The 22,546-nt window shown below is 45.1% G+C and overlaps 1 protein-coding gene across 2 annotated transcripts in view; it reads right to left on the bottom strand.

The window, feature by feature from the left end:
• Positions 1-22,546, bottom strand: part of DMD (dystrophin) — a 2,214,077-nt gene that overhangs the window by 1,023,561 nt on the left and 1,167,970 nt on the right. For both annotated transcript variants that reach the window (XM_088454197.1, XM_088454193.1), the window contains one exon: positions 4,926-5,090. In XM_088454197.1, the coding sequence (XP_088310323.1) occupies positions 4,926-5,090 (165 nt within the window). The remainder of the gene's footprint in view (positions 1-4,925; positions 5,091-22,546) is intronic.

Consider the following 22,546-nt stretch of genomic DNA (forward strand, 5'->3'; position numbering starts at 1 on the left):
CTGGTAGCCAAGATGTCAGTCTCTCACACTCTGCATATAATACATAGTTTATTCCCTCCTAGCTTGTCTATGAAATACAGAGTTTATTTTCTAGTGCCAAAGTTACAATGTACAATTTAAAGCTCATTCTCCTGTAGCCAGTAAATACTCACTAGAGAAGAGCAAAACTTTCCACAAGCACATTTTTTCAGCAACACATGGCATATTCCGCGTTTACTTTTCCTTTCCACTCTCTATTTATAAACTTGCATTTTGCAAAACGTATTCTCTATGAATAGAGCAGAAATAACAAAGGTCAGTTCGTTCTTATACTTGTGACATAACTGCAGGATATTTTGGCAATATGAACATTTTTACAAATGTAGTAACAGATAAGAATAGTCTTTATGTATTTAACAACTCTTGCAATTTTTACATTATATTACGCGTCTAGTTTTAGTCTGGTGCAGTGGAAATTAGAAGGCAGTAACAGGCATTACAAATCACTAACAAAAGATAACACAACAGGTCGTGAGGATTCTGCTACTGGAACAGACTGACTTCTTATCTCAAATGAACATGTGCCAATCCTAGGAGTATTCAAAGAGTTGTCTATCTGTACAGGTCACAGCTCTACAATAAAGCTGAAATGTGACTCTAATAATGGAAAATTGCAAAATATGATCATGTTGTATCTCTAGAAATTACTTCTGCTTTTGATTTCAAGACTATAAATAAGAACTACTTCCAGTGAATGACAAATCATATCACAACAAAAACATACCAAATGAATACTACATTTATTTATAAACCTTTATTTACATAGAGCTTACTAGTAAGAAAATGTTATCATTTACATCAGTCCCTGTCACAGTGGACCCTATTAAATGAACATGCACAAACATTGACAAAGGTTAATTTCATCAGAAGCCACTATGTTTTCTGACTGTGGGAAGAAGCAGGAGTGAGGAGAACATTTATTTATTATTTATTTATTACCAGTTACTTATATAACACACACATATTCCGCAGCGCTTTACAGAGAATATTTGGCCATTCACATCAGTCCCTGCCTCAGTGGAGCTTACAATCTATATTCCCTATCACATGCGCACACACATACACACTAGGGTTAATTTGTGTTGGGAGCCAATTAACCTACCAGTATAATTTTGGAGTGTGGGAGGAAACCGGAGTACCCGGAGGAAACCCACGCAAGCAAGAACATACAATTTATTTATTTATTTATTAACAGTTTCTTATATAGAGCAGCATATTCCATTGCGCTTTACAATTGGAAACATAAATAGAACAAAACTGTGTAATAACAGACAGATATATAGGTAGGAAGGCCCTGCTCGCAAGCTTACAATCTATAGGGAAATAGACATTGATACACAAGGATAGGTGCTATATATTGCAATTTGGTCCAGCCAGAATGCAGAGTTTCTTGGTGGGCTGTATGATCCAGTCACACAGGAATGTCGGCCAAATGTCATGAGGATGTGAGAGAAAGACAATGTGTGAGGTTATGTGTGGACTGTGAAAGGCAATGTAATTAGATATGGAAGCTATGAGGGTTATGTGGGCGGTTCTGAAATCTGATAAGGTGAGTTTTCAGGGAACGCTTGAAGGATTGGAGATTAGAGGAAAGTCTTATTGTGCATGGTAATGAGAGACACAGATCTTGTGCTGAGTGGATCGGTCGGGTTGGGAGATATTTTGAGATGAGTAAAGAGATGTATGTTGGTGTGGTTTGGTTAATAGCCTTATGTGTAAGTAAAAGTATTTTATATTGAATACGGTAGAAACCGGCAACCAATAGAGGGACTGACAGAGTGGGGCAGCAGACGATGAACGTTTGGCAAGGAAGATAAGCCTCTCAGCTGCATTCACAATGGATTGTAATGGCGATAGCCTGTTGTTTGGAAGACCAGTAAGGAGACTATTGCAATAGTCAATGCGGGAAATAATGAGTCCATGGATTAGAATTTTTGCAGTGTCTTGTGTGGGATATGGTCGAATTTTGGAGATGTTTTTTAGATGTATGTAACATGATTTTGAGACAGATTGAATGTGGGAAACAAAGGACAGTTCAGAGTCAAGGATGACACCTAGGCAGCGAGCTTGTGGGGCAGGGTGGATTGTCAAGTTATCAACAGTGATCGAGAGATCAGGTTGGTAACTGTTATTGGCCAGTGGAAATATAATTAATAATGTTTTAGATATATTAAGATTCAGGTGGTGAGATGACATCCAAGATGAAATGGCAGAAAGACATTCAGTGACACGGACCAATACAGATGGTGATAAATCTGGGGAGGATAGGTAGATTTGAGTATCATCCGCATACAGATGGTACTGAAATACAAAAGAGCGGATTAGTTTGCCACGAGAGGTGGTATAGATTGAGAATAGCAGAGGACCTAAGACAGAGCCTTGCGGTACTCCAACTGATAGAGGTAGCGAAGAGGAGGCAGAAAACGAACAGTAAAAAGCGATCAGATAGGTAGGAAGAGAAGGAAGAAAGAGCTTTGTCCTTAAAACCTAGGGATTATAGTGTTTGTATGAGAAGAGAATGGTCAACAGTGTCAAAAGCAGCAGAGAGATCTAGAAGAATGCAACACAAAAAGCGGCATGGTAAGACCTGTGAGGCAGCAATGCTTATGCTGGGTACACACTTGTCGATTTATTGTTCATTGGATCAATATTGTTCACAGACATATCAGTTCAGCCCTGCAGCACAGCCGATGGCAAAATATCTTACAGATATATCAGTATGTCTGGCTGTGTGTGCAGGTGACCCACCGACCGCCCATACACTGGCTGCAGGGACCCGTCAACACTGAGATCTCAAATGGGTGGGCAAATTTAAATGCCTGTCCAATAGTGAAGCCAGGCCATTTGGTAGGTGTGTATAGTTTACAAATTTGCCAATTGGACAGCAAAATCGATCTGCAGACTGATACATCATTTAAATGTTTACCCAGCATAACACTTGCGCTACTGTGCTGCATTACATTATAATACACCACATAAAATTAATTTAGATTTCAAATTAAGTATTAGATTCACAAAATTTGCCCAAACCTGAAAAATGTATTAAACAGTCTAATTCAGGGTTCTTCAACCTTTAAGACAGTGTGGGACACATTAAAAAAATCCAATGAAGCCCAAGGGACACTAAGCTATACTGATGGTATTTAGGCTCTGCCCCCTCCTCACAATTATGTCCACTAACTGCCCCCTCCTACAATTTTAATTAGGTCTCAGAATGGCCCCCCTCCTCCAACAATTATAATTATGCCCCATAACTGTTTCTCCTCCTACATTATTTGCCCCATCCTCAAACAATTATGTTCCATAACTGCAACCCCTCTGCGGTTCCCCCAGTAGTTCCCCTTATACAGTGCCCCCAGTAGTGGTCCCCATTATGTAGTGCCCCCAGTAGTGGTCCCCATTATGTAGTGCCCCCAGTAGTGGTCCCCATTATGTAGTGCCCCATTAGTGGTCCCCATTATGTAGTGCCCCCAGGAGTGGTCTCCTTTATGTAGTGCCCCTTACATATACAGAGAGTAAAAAACAAAAAAAACAATACTTACCTGAATCCCTCCTCCTGTGCCCGCCGCCGTCCGCTCCTCCATCCTCCTGGCCCGCTTGGTACTATGGCAGAGATGTCATGACGTCTCTCCCTTCACCCACTGTGAGCTACAGCCCGGCTCCTTGGGTGCAGCAGCCAATGAGAGTGTGTTTATTACTGAGAGTACTGTTTATTACCGGTGGCGGTGTGTTTATTACTGTGTAGTGCGGACTGCACTCAATGCTGTCCGCTCTACACTAACTGAAATGGACCTGGACTGCGCCACTGGTGAGGGGGTGACATTAGGTTGTGCCTGTGCACACCATCAGCGGACCGCGGGAAATAGCTCCACGGGCCGGGTTGAAGACCCCTGGTCTTATTGAATGCACTCCCTTACTACCCTTCTCACTCCCCTGCTAATTTACAAACTTTCTTGGGTTTAGCCAAATGAGCTGAGAGAAGTTTGCTCTGTAGTGAAATAAAGAGTAGGGCATCTTATGAATAATGTTTCTAAAAGACAATAAAAACCATTGGGTTAGACGCAAAGGCAAGGTTATGCAGCAGGATCTGGAGTAATCTTTAGTATCAGTCCTTCCTGTAACTTCCTCAATCTGTTATACTGTACAGTACAAAACCTTTTCATAGACAAAAATAAAACATCTGTAGTCCATAATAATTCTCTAACCAACAATTACAATGGAGGCATATTAATACATTTATATAATTAAACATGTGCATATTGTTGATTCTACAGTCTTTAGAAGAAACGCTATTTTCCATTTTGGTTCTTCAGTTCAAAATATGTAGCCACTGTATTATATTGGTTGGTTCTATATCATTCATTTGTGATGTGGTCACGCAGGAGTACAGTACTAAGCTTGTCTTTAAACTTCAGTTATGCTCATTGAGAATAAATAAGTATTCAGGAACAAAAGCACCCATCCAGTTTGTTGTTAGAGATCCATTTGTCAAATCAGTGTTTCAATCCTCACTAAACCACCTCTTAAGACTGCTCTTGAGATCATTAAGTAAAATGGCACACAAACATAATTATCACTTGATCACATGCTGATATTTCTTAATAATCCTTTATGATTGTGAATAGCATATGAATGCAAACAAAGCATAAAACACAAAGAGAAAATACCACAGCTACAAATAATGTGCAGTAAAACACACAGCAGGTACAACAGTGTGATCATAAATGCATTTCTGTATATTTGTATAAAGTACAATGATTGGATTTGTTATGGTAATTTACAATGCAAATGTGCATTGGTGTTTAAGATATTTAATTTCTTAAAGATTCTAAACATGTGATCCCTATAAATAAACAAACAAAAAGGAAAGGGATGAGAAAATATACCTTGATGTCAAATGCTCCAGGTCTTCCCACTTGGTTATAGAACAATAACTGATCTTTCACAGAAGAAACCCACAATGTCAACTGATTTAACTGGAGTTCAAATAAGGAGGAGTTTTTTAAATGATCTTCAATTTCATTTTCTTTATCGTGCAGATCCTTAGACACCTAAAACCATACAAACATACAATTTATTTGATTAACATAGTAGTTAATGATCCAAGTAACTTACTATAAATGGAACAGTAGATTTGCCATTTCTACCCTCTAAAATAACAACCCAGATCCACAGATGTTACATTAACAAAAATACAGAGTTCAGCATTTCAACAGAAAATATAACCACAGTTCACAGTTAAATAAACAGTGGGAAAATGGTAAGCTTAGTAAGTACAACCTTATCTACTTATGAACTTGTCTCTGGATGAAATTTATGGGAAGTGCGTTTTTTTTATGAGTGAAGGTATGTGCAGCGTGGGAAAAAGAATGCGAGAGGGGGGCTATATGGAGGCAGTGAAGGGACTAAGAAGTATACGGTATAATGAGGGGATAAGGAAGTGAGCAAATGGCTGTAGTTGGGAAGAAGTAGAGAGTGAGAAAGAGGAATGTAAGTGGTAAGGGTAGAAAACAGATTGAGAGGTAGTGGGCCAGAGATCAAGCAAGTCTGGGGATCAATACTCGAGAGCCAGAGTTCATCCAGTGGTTATCTGACAACATGGTGCCTGCGGGGTGACTTTATATTTTGAATACTATGGATCACAGATGGGTGTGGAATTTGTCTACAGTGTTGTTTTGAAGGCAGGTGATATATATTTCATTTTGTAAATGTACCCAATGCAGTTCACAATCTCCTGATGTGTTGGTACAACAGGGTATTTCCAACTAGGTGCTATTTGGTATTTTGCAGCAGAAAATTTTACGCTATGAGCATACAATAGTAGTAGTTTAATCAAGGACAATGTGGTGGGTAGATGAAACAGTAAAAAAAAAAATAAGAGAAATAGTTGTCGTCCAAAGGGTAGATAGTTTGGACATGTCTCAAAATGTGGAAAAAAGGGCCACATTGCCTCAAACATAAATTGTAGGCGTTAGGATACATTCTGAGTAGTCGCTCTGTTACTAAGTACATCTAGTGTGCACTTTGTAAGAGTTCTCTTTAATTGACACAATGATGAAACATTTGGAAACTGTTCAGAATCCCAACACAATTTGTGATCACACAAAGGTGAAGATTCCAGAGCCAGAATGGAATGATGCAAGTAAGATATGGACCCTCTGTCAGTGGGCTATCAGCTGAAGCACAGTGATGTTGGTGTGGATATGATACTGTCTTGACAAAGGTCCTTCTGTGGGACCGAATTGTCGATACTTTGTTTTGCCATTATGTAAGCATATTAAATGTAATTTGACCTGTTGGATGAAGACTGGTGAGTGCCCTTTTTTCTGGCATTTGTGATTTGGACCATGTGTCTTTAGAGGAGCACCCCTATGCTACACACTGGAATTGAGTGTGTGGGCATCAAGTTAATAGATATATTATATATATAAAGAGAGAGAGAGAGAGAGAGAAAGACAAACAAAGGTGGAGCTGGGAGAAAGCTGGTTACTTTTACATTTGTGTTGCTACCAGTTCCCACTCAGTCGGACAATTTGATTAAATACTATGAGTTGAGAACCTGTCCTTTATAGATGTATGTGGAAATCAGTAAATCCCCATTCAGTTTTATGAACGTATTTTATTGTTGCATCATTTAGTGTTACCCCTGATGAAATTCTTATAAGGATGAAATGCGTTGGATTGCACTTTCTGTCCTGGTGGTTGGGTCCCAATAGTCTGAGCTCAAACCATAAGGTGCAATAGTGGTTTCTATTGTTGGCCTACTAATGGTATAAAATTCAACTCAATGTTGTAAATCACAATGTTGTAAACAATATGTTTTATTGAGTAATTTAAAATCAAATTAAAAACTTTTTTACTAACAGTGGCCTTTGGGCCTGTTATGTATGGGTGTCTCTTGGTGAGAGGGTTTTATTGCAGTTTACATCAAAGAAGGGAATTATTATCCAAAAAGGACTATTCTATGTGTTGTCATCTACAAGGTGTGGATCCGGAAGGTTATTTCAAAGCCGATAACGATGATAAATGGACATAGGGGGTCATTCAGACCCGCTCGTGAGCATCAGGACGCTCACAAGCGGGTCGATGTTCCCCACTGCGCATGCGCATGACGGAGGGAGCTCCGTCGTGCGCATGCGAGAGACCCGGGGAGCGACGGGCTTTCCATCGCTCCGGGTCTCGCACCAAAGGGGGCGTGCTGTCGATGTTGATTGACAGCACGGCCCCCTTTGGTGGGCGTGCCAGGGGGCGTGCCTGCCAGATGGAGGCGTTCCCATGGGAACGCCTACCGTCTGAAGCCGGCCCCACTGACATCACTAGTGATGTCAGTGGGAGTGATTTTGGCTCTGATAGAGCCAAAATCACTCAAGGGCTTGTGGCAGGGAGACCCTACCGCAGGGTCTCCATCGCAAGTCCGATGGTCGCGATGGTCAAGACCATCGCGACCATCTTTTTGGCCGCTCGCATATGCTGTGGGTGGTCACCCACAGCTATACGAGCGGCCAGGAGCCCGCTCCATTTTCATGGAGGAGGGCCCTGATTCAGAGCAAGCGCTCTGGTCAGAGCATTCAGCTCTGAATCAGGCCCTTAATCCATTCCTGTAATTAAACCTGAATTGGAATATTGGAATGTTTCAACATTCCTAAAAAAGACTGTTTTATATGACATAAATAAGAAATAAATTAAATTACAGTAGCGAAAAGCACAAGAGGGTGGAGGGCCCTGCTCGAAAGAGCTTACATTATTTAAGGGAGGGGCAGACAAACAGGAATGACATAGATGGGGTAGGCAGGGAGGAAGGAAGATGTAGCAGCAAGTTAGGATGACAGCTGGAAGGCTTTAATGAAGTAGTGGGTCTTAAGAGCTCGTTTGAATGATTGTAGAGAGGTGCAGAGTCTGATGGGGAGAGGGAGGAAGTTCCCTTCTCCGTTTGTGCATGCCGGCTTCCGTCCATCACCTGCACTTCCCTGGAGCAAGCCGACCCATAGAGTCTGGGAGCATGCGGAGCGGAGGGCCAGTTGCCCGGTCACAAACCAAAGGAGGTGGGCCGCACAATATTCATATAAGAGGAGGTAGGTCTTTGGTAATACTGTAATTTACACAAATCCATGTCTGAGTGCTTGGGGCTCAACAGAGCCCTAAAAAAAATATTTTAGCACAACCCTAAAAAAATATAAAAATAGTGATTTATTGACATTTAATTAAAAAAAACCCCATAAGAACACCATAAAAAATGTCTTACATAGAATTTGACGGCAGATAAGAACCGTTTGGCCCATCTAGCCTGCCCATTTAGGGTTAGCTTATTAGGGTTAGGGGTTAATGATAAGTTAGGGGTTTGGCTAGGGTCAGTGATAAGGTAGGTTGTGAGGGGGTTAGGGTTGTTTGGGTATTAGTGTTATGGTATTAGAGGTAAGGGTTAGTGTTAGGGAGTTAGAGTTAGGGGTTTCTTAGGGTGGAAGGTTAAGGATGTTTCCGTCTTGGCCCAAATAATTAAAAAACAGACATAGCCACATTTATTTCCCTGCATCTATGTTAATAACATATACTGTATATCTTATTTTTTTAAAATAAAATATATATATCATATTTTTTCTAAATGTAATAATCTGTGCAGATTTACACAAACAAATAACTATAGGTTTTTTTTATATGTCTTCAATGCATTGACTATATAACAAAACGGTCCTATCAACCTAGAAGTTACATTTTAAGAATACACAAGTGCTATTTTATTGTTCAAAAATTAAGTACAATTGATGAGTGCTAGCATACTAATCCCCAATGATAAGTTATTTACCAAAGAGAGTGAATCTAAATCTATCTGGCAGAAAAGGAATGATGGTTACCTTAGCAACCTAAAGTATGACAAAAGAGGGAAAGCAAAGTCAGGGAAACAACAAGAACATTCTCCAGTTTAGGTATTATAAGCACCTATAGTGTTTTTTTTTTGCATTTGTCAAGATAGATGGTAACTTGAAGCTTGCAAAGATAATTAAAATCATCCTCCAGTCTACAGCATGATATTTATTACACTCTTAGTTAAACTTCAATTGATATATTTACAAGAATATTTAATAACATGGTGCAAACAAAACTCATTATGTGTACATGATAGCAATCACAAATACTTTTAATTAGTTAAGGACAAGGCTGTATGCTGTATGTGTATTTGATCTGTGAACAGGTGCACACAGGCTGCTAATTGTTTTAAAATCACCCATATAAGCCACAGTACAACTTATTAGGAGTTGGGTACGGGATGCCAGTGCTCGGGATCCCAGTGGTCAGAATCCCGATGCCGATATCCCGACAGGTTTAGGATACCGACACTTGTCGGTACGTATCCTAACTAGAGATGAGCGGTTTGGATTCTGTGGAATCCGAACCGCTCCGAACATTGGGGATCCGAGTCCACCCGAACCCTGTTCGGGTGTTCACCGCCTGACTCGGATCCCCGTTCGGGGCCGAACGGCGCCGCCTGATGTCGGATTCTCACTAGAGAATCCGACATCAGGGCTCCTATTGTGTTGAGCGCTCTGCCCTACACAGACACAAACACACAGCCGCCAGCTGCAGGGTGCCATTCTAGGCACCCTGCTAGCCAGATGAGGCTAGCAGAAAAAAGCTCAGAGGGCCAGACCAAATGATATCATGGGCCTTATACGGCCCCCGGACAGGAGATTCCTCATCCCTGATTTAAACCTTGTAAATTATGTCAACTGAGCGGGAAGATAGTACAAAAATTTGATAATTTACAATCATTATGGATAAACTGCAAAATAATTAGCAAATTATTTGCGTATGTTGGACTGGATCTGTTTAGTTTGTCACACTCCACAGGCTGGGACTGGTAACCACATGGTGTATTCGCACCTATACACAAATTTGGACAAAACTAAGAGCCTAGTCGCTATTGCTATTATATTTAGTTGCAGAATATGTAACTTAGAAGTTGGATAATGAAGCTCTCAAAAACCCAAGTTTGTGTTCTGCGTTAATTTTTAACATATTTTTTACTTGAAAAGTTGATTCCAGCGCCTAGGGGAATGAAGGAAATAGTGTTGTTTACCAATAATGCATTTTCAAAGCCATGCACTTAGTGTAATAAAGCTCAGCTAATGTAACTGATGTACTATCTAGTGGTGCATTGAATAGCCTTTCATTTTTAAATTTATGCAATGCATAATGTACTATTTAATTTATATTGTTAATGCTGCAATTAATGGTGTGCAGCCAAACAAACAAATACTTTGCCCCTTGCTACAGGCAAAACAAATACTGGGTTTTACTCTTTCTGAAATATTTCTCATGAAAATCAGACTGTTTTAAATAGAAATACACATGGAAACATCAGCACGCATGCACACAGGCAGGCAGAAATTGTCAATCACTAAACAATCAGCAGCACAGGGAGATTGTTCTCCTCGAATGTCAGGGAGAAAAGACTGCAAGAGATTCAGTAAGGTTAGTGTGTGTCAGTAAGGTCAGTGTGTGTGTGTGGTGACTTGACTGCATAGAGAGAGTCAGTAAGGTCAGTGTGTGTGTGGTCACTTGACTGCAGAGTGAGTGTCAGTAAGGGCAGTGGACCTGATTCAGAGCCGTTCGCTAGATGCGGTCGCTCGCTCCAAGTGTATGCAAATTCAGCTAAATGACGTTAAGGCAGGCGATCGCACGGCAAGGCATAAGCACGCCCACTATGTCTTGGCGAGCGATCATTTTGTGTTTATAGACGTCCACCAGCCTGTCTTTAGCCGCCCACTAGCGTACTTCATCTCCAAGAAGTACATACAACCATCACTACATCGGGAACCATCGGATCAGACCGCAGTGCTTGCTGTTGACTGTACCCTACCGCAAGCACTGCGAGCAGTTCTGTGTAAAAATCAACCAGGTGACAAGTACTATGACGCTGCCTGTTAATTATGCACGCCTCTGAAATAGCGTTGAAACACTCAGGCACGCCTGCGTTCACAACTCCACTCCCCCATTACTACTGCCCTGCCCCTGTTACCACCCACAAATGGTCTCTCCTGTCACTCATTCCACTGGGCTGTATTTGCTGGGCGAGCGAGCGCTACCCGATCGCTCAAACTAGTTTGCACATGCGCACTGCGATGCATACGCATGCGCAATTGCATTACATCGGCCGCGTACAAGCGAGGGCCTGCTTGCGAATGGGTCTGAATCAGGCCCAGTGTGTGGTAACTGGACTGCAGAGAGAGTGTCAGTAGGCCAGTGTGTGCCAGTAAGGGCAGTGTGTGTGTGTGGTATGACTGGACTGCAGAGAGACTGTCAGTAAAGTGTGGGCGTGCACTGTGCAGGAGCGCCAAGAGCCGCTCCAATGCCGGGTAAAAGGGGGCTTGGCCTAATCGTGGAAGACGTAGCCATGCCCCCTTAGAAAAAAATTAAATAAAGATACCCCCTTTTTCTCATGCAGGGTAGGGGGGGTGCTGTGAGCCCCCTCAGCCCAGCGTATAGCCAGGGCGGGGCACGATCCATGTGATCGCTTACCCCACAGGCATTGGAGACTGCTGCGGCTGCTGCTTAGATAACCTGCTTCTGTATGGCTGGAGTGTGGGTTCAGATAGAATGCTTCTGTATGGCTAGAGTCTGGGTGCAGATAGCCTGATTCTGTATGGCTGGAGTGTGGGTGCAGATAGCCTGCTTCTATATGGCTGGAGTGTTGGTGAGATAGCCTGCTTCTATATGGCTGGAGTGGGAGTGCAGATAGCCTGCTTCTGTATGGCTGGAGTGTGGGTGCAGATAGCCTGACTCTGTATGGCTGGAGTGTGTGTGCAGATAACCTGCTTCTGTATGGCTGGAGTGTGTGTGCAGATAACCTGCTTCTGTATGGCTGGAGTGTGGGTGCAGATAACCTGCTACGGTATGGCTGGAGTGTGGATGCAGATTGCCTGCTTCTGTATGGCTGGAGTGTGGGTGCAGATAACCTGCTTCTATATGGCTGGAGTGTGGGTGCAGATAGCCTGCTTCTGTATGGCTGGAATGTGGTGCAGATAGTCTGCTAATGTATGGCTGGAGTGTGGGAGCAGATAGCCTGCTTCTGTATGGCTGGAGTGTGGGTGCAGATAGCCTGCTTCTGTATTGCTGGAGTGTGGGTGCAGATAGCCGGCTACTGTATGGCTGGAGTGTGGGTGCAGATAGCCGGCTACTGTATGGCTGGAGTGTGGGTGCAGATAGCCTGCTTCTGTATGGCTGGAGTGTGGGTACAGATAGAATGCTTCTGTATGGCTGGAGTGTGGGTGCAGATAACCTGCTTCTGTATGGCTGGAGTGTGGGTACAGATAGAATGCTTCTGTATGGCTGGAGTGTGGGTGCAGATAGAATGCTTCTGTATGGCTGGAGGGTGGGTGCAGATAGCCTGCTTCTGTATGGCTGGAGTGTGGGTGCAGATAGAATTCTTCTGTATGGCTGGAGTGTTGGTGCAGATAGAATGCTTCTGTATGGCTGGAGTGTGGGTGCAGAAAGAATGCTTCTGTATGGCTGGAGTGTGGGTGCAGATAGCCTGCTTCTGTATGGCTGGAGTGTGGGAGCAGATAACATGCTTCAGTATGGCTAGAGTGTGGGTGCAGATAGCCTGCTTTTGTATGGCTGGAGTGTGGGAGCAGATAGCCTGCTTCTCTATGGCTGGAGTGTGGGAGCAGATAACATGCTTCTGTATGGCTGGAGTGTGGGAGCAGATAACATGCTTCTGTATGGCTGGAGTGTGGGTGCAGATAGCCTGCTTCTGTATGGCTGGAGTGTGGGTGCAGATTGCCTGCTTCTGTATGGCTGGAGTGTGGGTGCAGATAGCCTGCTACTGTATGGCTGGAGTGTGGGTGCAGATAGCCGGCTACTGTATGGCTGGAGTGTGGGTGCAGATTGAATGCTTCTGTATGGCTGGAGTGTGGGTGCAGATAGCCTGCTTCTGTATGGCTGGAGTGTGGGTACAGATAGAATGCTTCTGTATGGCTGGAGTGTGTGTGCAGATAACCTGCTTCTGTATGGCTGGAGTGTGGGTGCAGATAACCTGCTACGGTATGGCTGGAGTGTGGATGCAGATTGCCTGCTTCTGTATGGCTGGAGTGTGGGTGCAGATAACCTGCTTCTATATGGCTGGAGTGTGGGTGCAGATAGCCTGCTTCTGTATGGCTGGAATGTGGTGCAGATAGTCTGCTAATGTATGGCTGGAGTGTGGGAGCAGATAGCCTGCTTCTGTATGGCTGGAGTGTGGGTGCAGATAGCCTGCTTCTGTATTGCTGGAGTGTGGGTGCAGATAGCCGGCTACTGTATGGCTGGAGTGTGGGTGCAGATAGCCGGCTACTGTATGGCTGGAGTGTGGGTGCAGATAGCCTGCTTCTGTATGGCTGGAGTGTGGGTACAGATAGAATGCTTCTGTATGGCTGGAGTGTGGGTGCAGATAACCTGCTTCTGTATGGCTGGAGTGTGGGTACAGATAGAATGCTTCTGTATGGCTGGAGTGTGGGTGCAGATAGAATGCTTCTGTATGGCTGGAGGGTGGGTGCAGATAGCCTGCTTCTGTATGGCTGGAGTGTGGGTGCAGATAGAATTCTTCTGTATGGCTGGAGTGTTGGTGCAGATAGAATGCTTCTGTATGGCTGGAGTGTGGGTGCAGAAAGAATGCTTCTGTATGGCTGGAGTGTGGGTGCAGATAGCCTGCTTCTGTATGGCTGGAGTGTGGGAGCAGATAACATGCTTCAGTATGGCTAGAGTGTGGGTGCAGATAGCCTGCTTTTGTATGGCTGGAGTGTGGGAGCAGATAGCCTGCTTCTCTATGGCTGGAGTGTGGGAGCAGATAACATGCTTCTGTATGGCTGGAGTGTGGGAGCAGATAACATGCTTCTGTATGGCTGGAGTGTGGGTGCAGATAGCCTGCTTCTGTATGGCTGGAGTGTGGGTGCAGATAGCCTGCTTCTGTATGGCTGGAGTGTGGGTGCAGATAGCCTGCTACTGTATGGCTGGAGTGTGGGTGCAGATAGCCGGCTACTGTATGGCTGGAGTGTGGGTGCAGATTGAATGCTTCTGTATGGCTGGAGTGTGGGTGCAGATAGCCTGCTTCTGTATGGCTGGAGTGTGGGTACAGATAGAATGCTTCTGTATGGCTGGAGTGTGGGTGCAGATAGAATGCTTCTGTATGGCTGGAGTGTGGGCGCAGATAGCCTGCTTCTGTATGGCTGGAGTGTGGGTGCAGATAGAATGCTTCTGAATGGCTGGAGTGTGGGTGCAGATAGAATGCTTCTGTATGGCTGGAGTGTGGGTGCAGATAGCCTGCTTCTGTATGGCTGGAGTGTGGGTGCAGATAGCCTGCTACTGTATGGCTGGAGTGTGGGTGCAGATAGCCGGCTACTGTATGGCTGGAGTGTGGGTGCAGATTGAATGCTTCTGTATGGCTAGAGTGTGGGTGCAGATAGCCTGCTTCTGTATGGCTGGAGTGTGGGTACAGATAGAATGCTTCTGTATGGCTGGAGTGTGGGTGCAGATAGAATGCTTCTGTATGGCTGGAGTGTGGGTGCAGATAGCCTGCTTCTGTATGGCTGGAGTGTGGGTGCAGATAGAATGCTTCTGTATGGCTGGAGTGTGGGTGCAGATAGAATGCTTCTGTATGGCTGGAGTGTGGGTGCAGATAGAATGCTTCTGTATGGCTGGAGTGTGGGTGCAGATAGCCTGCTTCTGTATGGCTGGAGAGTGGGAGCAGCTAACATGCTTCTGTATGGCTGGAGTGTGGGTGCAGATAGCCTGCTTCTGTATGGCTGGAGTGTGGGAGCAGATAACATGCTTCTGTATGGCTGGAGTGTGGGTGCAGATAGCCTGCTTCTGTATGGCTGGAGTGTGGGAGCAGATAACATGCTTCTGTATGGCTGGAGTGTGGGTGCAGATAACCTGCTTCGTATGGCTGGAGTGTGGGAGCAGATAACATGCTTCTGTATGGCTGGAGTGTGGGAGCAGATAACATGCTTCTGTATGGCTGGAGTGTGGGTGCAGATAGCCTGCTTCTGTATGGCTGGAGTGTGGGTGCGGATAGCCTGCTTCTGTATGGCTGGAGTGTGGGTGCAGATAGCCTGCTACTGTATGGCTGGAGTGTGGGTGCAGATAGCCGGCTACTGTATGGCTGGAGTGTGGGTGCAGATAGCCTGCTTCTGTATGGCTGGAGTGTGGGTGCAGATAGCCTGCTTCTGTATGACTGGAGTGGGAGTGCAGATAGCCTGCTTCTGTTTGACTGGAGTGTGGGTGCAGATACGGTAGCATGCTTCTGTAAGGCTGGAGTGTGGGTACAGATAGAATGCTTCTGTATGGCTTGAGTGTGGGTTCAGACAGAATGCTTCTGTATGGCTGGAGTGTGGGTGCAGATAGCCTGCTTCTGTATGGCTGGAGTGTGGGTGCAGATAGATTGCTTCTGTATGGCTGGAGTGTGGGTGCAGATAGCCTGCTTCTGTATGTCTGGAGTGTGGGTGCAGATAGCCTGCTACTGTATGGCTGGAGTGTAGGTGCAGATAGCCGGCTACTGTATGATTGGAGTGGGAGTGCAGATAGCCTGCTTCTGTATGACTGGAGTGTGGGTGCAGATACGGTAGCCTGCTTCTGTATGGCTGGAGTGTGGATGCAGATAGCCTGCTTCTGTATGGCTGGAGTGTGGGTGCAGATAGCCTGCTACTGTATGGCTGGAGTGTGGGTGCAGATAGTCGGCTACTGTATGGCTGGAGTGTGGGTGCAGATAGCCTGCTTCTGTATGGCTGGAGTGTGGGTGCAGATAGCCTGCTTCTGTATGACTGAAGTGGGAGTGCAGATAGCCTGCTTCTGTTTGACTGGAGTGTGGGTGCAGATACGTAGCATGCTTCTGATATGGCTGGAGTGTGGGTGCAGATACGGTTGCCTGCTTCTGTATGGCTGGAGTGTGGGTGCAGATAGCCTGCTTCTGTATGGCTGGAGTGTGGGTGCAGATAGCCTGCTTCTGTATGGCTGGAGTGTGCGTGCAGATAGAATGGTTCTGTATGGCTGGAGTGTTGGTGCAGATAGAATGCTTCTGTATGGCTGGAGTGTGGGTGCAGATAGAATGCTTCTGTATGGCTGGAGTGTGGGAGCAGATAACATGCTTCTGTATGGCTGGAGTGTGGGTGCAGATAGCCTGCTTCTGTATGGCTGGAGTGTGGGAGCAGATAGCCTGCTTCTGTATGGCTGGAGTGTGGGTGCAGATAGCCTGCTTCTGTATGGCTGGAGTGTGGGAGCAGATAGCCTGCTTCTGTATGGCTGGAGTGTGGGAGCAGATACCATGCTTCTGTATGGCTGGAGTGTGGGAGCAGATAACATGCTTCTGTATGGCTGGAGTGTGGGTGCAGATAGCCTGCTTCTGTATGGCTGGAGTGTGGGTGCAGATAGCCTGCTTCTGTATGGCTGGAGTGTGGGTGCAGATAGCCTGCTACTGTATGGCTGGAGTGTGGGTGCAGATAGCCGGCTACTGTATGGCTGGAGTGTGGGTGCAGATTGAATGCTTCTGTATGGCTAGAGTGTGGGTGCAGATAGCCTGCTTCTGTATGGCTGGAGTGTGGGTACAGATAGAATGCTTCTGTATGGCTGGAGTGTGGGTGCAGATAGCCTGCTTCTGTATTGCTGGAGTGTGGGTGCAGATAGAATGCTTCTGTATGGCTGGAGTGTGGGTGCAGATAGAATGCTTCTGTATGGCTGGAGTGTGGGTGCAGATAGCCTGCCTCTGTATGGCTGGAGTGTGGGTGCAGTTAGCCTGCTACTGTATGGCTGGAGTGTGGGTGCAGATAGCCGGCTACTGTATGGCTGGAGTGTGGGTGCAGATTGAATGCTTCTGTATGGCTAGAGTGTGGGTGCAGATAGTCTGTTTCTGTATGGCTGGAGTGTGGGTACAGATAGAATGCTTCTGTATGGCTGGAGTGTGGGTGCAGATAGAATGCTTCTGTATGGCTGGAGTGTGGGTGCAGATAGCCTGCTTCTGTATGGCTGGAGTGTGGGAGCAGATAACATGCTTCTGTATGGCTGGAGTGTGGGTGCAGATAGCCTGCTTCTGTATGGCTGGAGTGTGGGAGCAGATAACATGCTTCTGTATGGCTGGAGTGTGGGTGCAGATAGCCTGCTTCTGTATGGCTGGAGTGTGGGAGCAGATAACATGCTTCTGTATGGCTGGAGTGTGGGTGCAGATAGCCTGCTTCTGTATGGCTGGAGTGTGGGTGCAGATAACCTGCTTCGTATGGCTGGAGTGTGGGAGCAGATAACATGCTTCTGTATGGCTGGAGTGTGGGAGCAGATAACATGCTTCTGTATGGCTGGAGTGTGGGTGCAGATAGCCTGCTTCTGTATGGCTGGAGTGTGGGTGCAGATAGCCTGCTTCTGTATGGCTGGAGTGTGGGTGCAGATAGCCGGCTACTGTATGGCTGGAGTGTGGGTGCAGATAGCCTGCTTCTGTATGGCTGGAGTGTGGGTGCAGATAGCCTGCTTCTGTATGACTGGAGTGGGAGTGCAGATAGCCTGCTTCTGTTTGACTGGAGTGTGGGTGCAGATACGGTAGCATGCTTCTGTATGGCTGGAGTGTGGGTACAGATAGAATGCTTCTGTATGGCTGAAGTGTGGGTTGGGATAGAATGCTTCTGTATGGCTGGAGTGTGGGTGCAGATAGCCTGCTTCTGTATGGCTGGAGTGTGGGTGCAGATAGAATGCTTCTGTATGGCTGGAGTGTGGGTGCAGATAGCCTGCTTCTGTATGTCTGGAGTGTGGGTGCAGATATCCTGCTACTGTATGGCTGGAGTGTGGGTGCAGATAGCCGGCTACTGTATGACTGGAGTGGGAGTTCAGATAGCCTGCTTCTGTATGACTGGAGTGTGGGTGCAGATACGGTAGCCTGCTTCTGTATGGCTGGAGTGTGGGTGCAGATAGCCTGCTTCTGTATGGCTGGAGTGTGGTTACAGATAGAATGCTTCTGTATGGCTGGAGTGTGGGTGCAGATAGAATGCTTCTGTATGGCTGGAGTGTGGGTACAGATAGAATGCTTCTGTATTGCTGGAGTGTGGGTGCAGATAGCCTGCTTCTGTATGGCTTGAGTGTGGGTGCAGATAGCCTGCTTCTATATTGCTGGAGTGTGGGTGCAGATAACCTGCTTCTGTATGGCTGGAGTGTGGGTGCAGATAGCCTGCTTCTATATTGCTGGAATGTTGGTGCAGATAGCCTGCTTCTGTATGGCTGGAGTATGCATACCTCAATGTGCTAGATAACATTATATTTATGCAGTAGATAGTGTAGGCTATTCCTATGCAGGTTCCTGATAGTGCCAGATACTGTCCACCCAAAATTTGGGCCTCTCAGCTCTCCGATCACCAGCGCAGCGCTTAGTCTGGGGATGAAGTTCGGACTGACAACACAACAGATAATGAGTGTAGCAGTGGGTAGGGGGTGTACAAAGTCACGGTGCAGATGGGGGGGGGGGAGACAGATTGCACTGCCTCTGGGCACCAAGGGCGGTAGGCTGCTAATGGGCCAGTGCCGTGTGTTTGCCCCCCAGTCTAAAAGTTGTCAGCCAGCCCCTGCCTACATTTCAAACTCACAAATTTCATGATTCACCTATCGAACATCCCAGTAACTTCCATTTCTATATTTCTGATGTAATTGTTTATTTGTTCGGTGCTGTGCACTGCTGCCTGTACGATGCTGCAGAATCAGTGGTGCCTCATGAATAAACAGTCATGATGATGATGAAATCAGCAGCCACAGAAAAGAACACTGGGGTATATCACAAATGGTTGCTAAGAAGACACATCTCTGCCACCATACATACCGTAGAGGTGTATGTATGTAAATAAATTATGACATTTTGGGCAATACAGTGTATACCTGGAGAAATACACTCAGAGGTCCCAGTAAATTGGGCCAAATGGTGCATTTTCTAGCCCTACATTGTTTGCGCCCAAACTGCAGCTAGTGATTTTAAAGAATTTCGTACAAATTTCAGAATCTGGGCCAAAATGCTCTCAGCCTATAAAACATGCACTAAGCATAAGCAATGCAGCCTGCGTATTTATTCACTTGGCTTTCATCCTAGTATTGATATTTACACAAACTTTTCATGTTGAGCTAATGTCCCACACCCACAGTGAAAGCAATTATGCACAATATTTTACTCTCCGTAAAAATACCACTTAATGCATAATCAAATGCCACAAAACTAATGAAAATGTTTTTGATCTTTTCTAGCTGCGCTGTTAACATTATTAACAACAATGAATGTTGTCTCTAGAAATGCATTTAGAAATTTGATAATGTTGAGCCAATAAATGAAATAAAAAACAAGAAATGAAAATGTAAATTATTACTCTTAATTCTGTTTTATTTTTAAACTGGTGGGATGCCCATCACAGCATTGATAGTCATACAATCCTGTGATGGCCCATTTTTCTTGCCTGATTTAAATGATTGTTATACATTCCAATCACAATTAAAAATTATTAAAATAGATGGAGGCTGATTATTGCATACATCTAACAAGCCAGATGAATCGTTTCATATCAAGACAGGCTACCGGTTGCAGTATTCTTTAAATAAATGTAAGGTTTAGAAAACAATATTAACTGTCATGTATTAAGTATGTATGGTTTCAATTTTAAAACAATGCCAAAAATACAATATTAATCATAGTAGTTGTCTATAAAGCGTGTAATACTGTACTTTATGTGATCACTGTTTTGAATAAAGACAATCATCTGAATTTTTATTTCTATTGGTTTTCTGGAAATTTCTGGAGAGTTGCTAATCACCGTATATAATAATTGATAAATCATCAGAAAGTCCAGAGAAAACAAAAAGAGTTAAAATACACACGTTGCCTCATCACCATTCCAATTTTTACAATGTTAAAGTACAAGTCGTCAGATGTAAATCACTGAAAGCTCATCAGAAAAGTTTGCTAAATACTGGAGGTGAACAGTAAAATATCATATATATGTGGCATCGATGACAGGCTTGCTGTCATGCTTGTGTGCTGAACAATAACAAGATATGAGTTCCTTGATATACTGTATATTCGAAATATGTCCTGACAGTATCAAGCCATCAGCCCCCCAGTGTCTCTCCAGCCAACCCCTTCTGTCTTGCTGCCCCTACAGTGTCTCTCCAGCCAACACCGTTCTGTCTCTCCAGGCCACCTGTCAGGGGCATTTCTAAAGGAGTGGGCCTGTGTGCAGTCTCCAACATGGGGCCTCCTCCTCTCTGTCCAGCGGCCGGCAGCGCACTGAGCAGTGCACGGCCAACGCCGGAGTTATAGACCCTGGGCACTAGAGTGCGCCAAGAGCCTATAGAGTATGCACAGGTCACCGGGAAAATGGCCGTGGCGGCCATTTTTCCTGTACTGCGCATGCGCAAATGATTGGAAAATGGTCGCAGCGGCCATTTTTCAGTCATTTTTAGAGCGCCAGACCCCTGCTCCAACGTGGAGAGGTAAGTATGCTATGGGTGCAGGGTATGCTTATTGAGTCTTGTAATTAACAAAAAAAACTTTATTGCACCAGCCACTTCCTGAGATGCCTGAAGAAAAGAGATAGTGACTCCCCAGACCTTACAAATAAATCCATCTAGAACCCCCACCTGTGCTGCTGCAGTGATCAGCAGGGAGCAGGCAGCAGTTATAGATTGATGTATCTTTGTGCCCCCTGTACCCCACTGTTGCCGGCCTACTCCACTGCCTCTGGGAGTTCTGCCACTGTGTATAGACAAGTTTATGGTATTTGTGCTGTGACCTAAATACAAAGTCTCTACAGATGAATGAGAGCAATGCCAATACCAGGAAATACTAACAGGAAAGAGAATATGGTTTATGACCTATTATAAAAATTGTGTTTGAAGCCACACACTGACATGGTAAGTACTTCAAACCATCCCCTTTGATGGTCTGTGAACACTCAGGGCATGATTCAGCAAGAATCACAAGTGCTAAGACACACACAGTTGGCTGATTTTCGCAATCAGCGCATGCATATGCATCACAGTGCGCGAACTAGCCACTGCGATCGGGGATGAGATCGCGGTGTGTGCGCAGACCCATCACAGAGTGATTGACAGGAAATACCGTTTGTGGGTGGTGATGTGGGGGTGGTCGAGCGAACGCAGGCGTGTCAGTGCATTTGAACGCTGTTACAAGAGCGTGCATAATTAAGCCTCTGCAACGGCATGTGCAGCCTGACCTCTAGATACCATCAGGAAGTTTAGCAGTTTATGAGTGAGGTCTAACCTGCCTTAATTGCGTGTGAGGCTTCGATGGTACTTGATGGTACCAATGTTTTTGCATACTTGCCAGGTATTACGGATGTGAGTAAAGGAAAGTGGCCGTCTTTATGTTGTGTTGTGGCGACATTGCAATCTCAGTCATTTGCATTATTTTGCAGTAGTACTGCGTTCGTGCTTGCTGCCGCGATCGCATCAGCAATCCTTGCTGAATCAGGCCCTCAGTTCCTAAAATTGTGTGTTTGAGGTATCTGTCAGGAAAATACCAATATCTCCTCTCTGGACATATTAATAACTGCCAACCTTTCTATGTAGAAAGTTATGTGTAACTTCATAAATCCTCCTCATCACACCAAAGGACAAATCAGAGACTGCTTTCCTTTTCAAAGGAATTTGTGCAACTAGCAGAGGGTGTTAATTTACATTGACACAGGAAAGCAGGGAAGAGAAAAGGGTGGCTGTCACAGCTCATTTTCAGCATGTAGTGCAGTGAGAGCCAGAATGTAATGTAATGTCCAATCTTGACAATCCATTCCACATTGAGATTGTTTCTGAAACTTTTGAGTCTGTCCACAATGCAGATTCAAATTTATATATGGTGTAAATTACTCCATGTTATTTTATTGAAAATGTATTTGCATAGACTATCTGTGTGGGATCGGCATGGTCGGCGGTTCAAATCCCGACAGTGGAAGCCCGGCAGCGGTGAAGATCCCAACTGCTAATTAGGTAAATATCGGTAACCTAATTCCCTACCGTAACCCTAACCCTCCTTTAGGGATGCCTAACCTTAACCTCCCCCCCAAGTGACTAAGCCTAACCCTCCCTTCCCCGCAGCCTATACCTAAGTCTCCTGGGGGAGTGCCTAACCCTAACCTCCCCCCGGGGGGTGCCTAACCCTAAGCCCCCCTTCCCCTAGCCTAACCCTAACCCTCCCACGGGGCTGCTTAACCCTAAGTCCCCCCCGGGAGCCTCTAACCTAACCTTCACTCCCCGCGGCTGTCCGAGCCCGCCTTATCTTCAATCAGGCGTCGGGCTCACGGCGTAGGTAAAATGACAGGCGTAGGGATTTTGCCGCCTGTCATTAGACCCTTGCCGGGATTAGACAGTCGGGTTACCGACGGTTGTCATTTAGACCGTCGGCATACCAACTGCATACCATCTGTGTATAGTATGTTTTTATTGATATTTGTATATGTTAAGCATTGTGATTAACTATTCTCATATTAAAAAAAAATAAGATTGGTCTTTTAATTCT

The sequence above is a fragment of the Taudactylus pleione genome, unplaced genomic scaffold, assembly GCF_031769625.1.
Source record: "Taudactylus pleione unplaced genomic scaffold, aTauple2 ptg000609l, whole genome shotgun sequence".
In the NCBI taxonomy this organism is placed as follows: domain Eukaryota; kingdom Metazoa; phylum Chordata; class Amphibia; order Anura; family Myobatrachidae; genus Taudactylus; species Taudactylus pleione.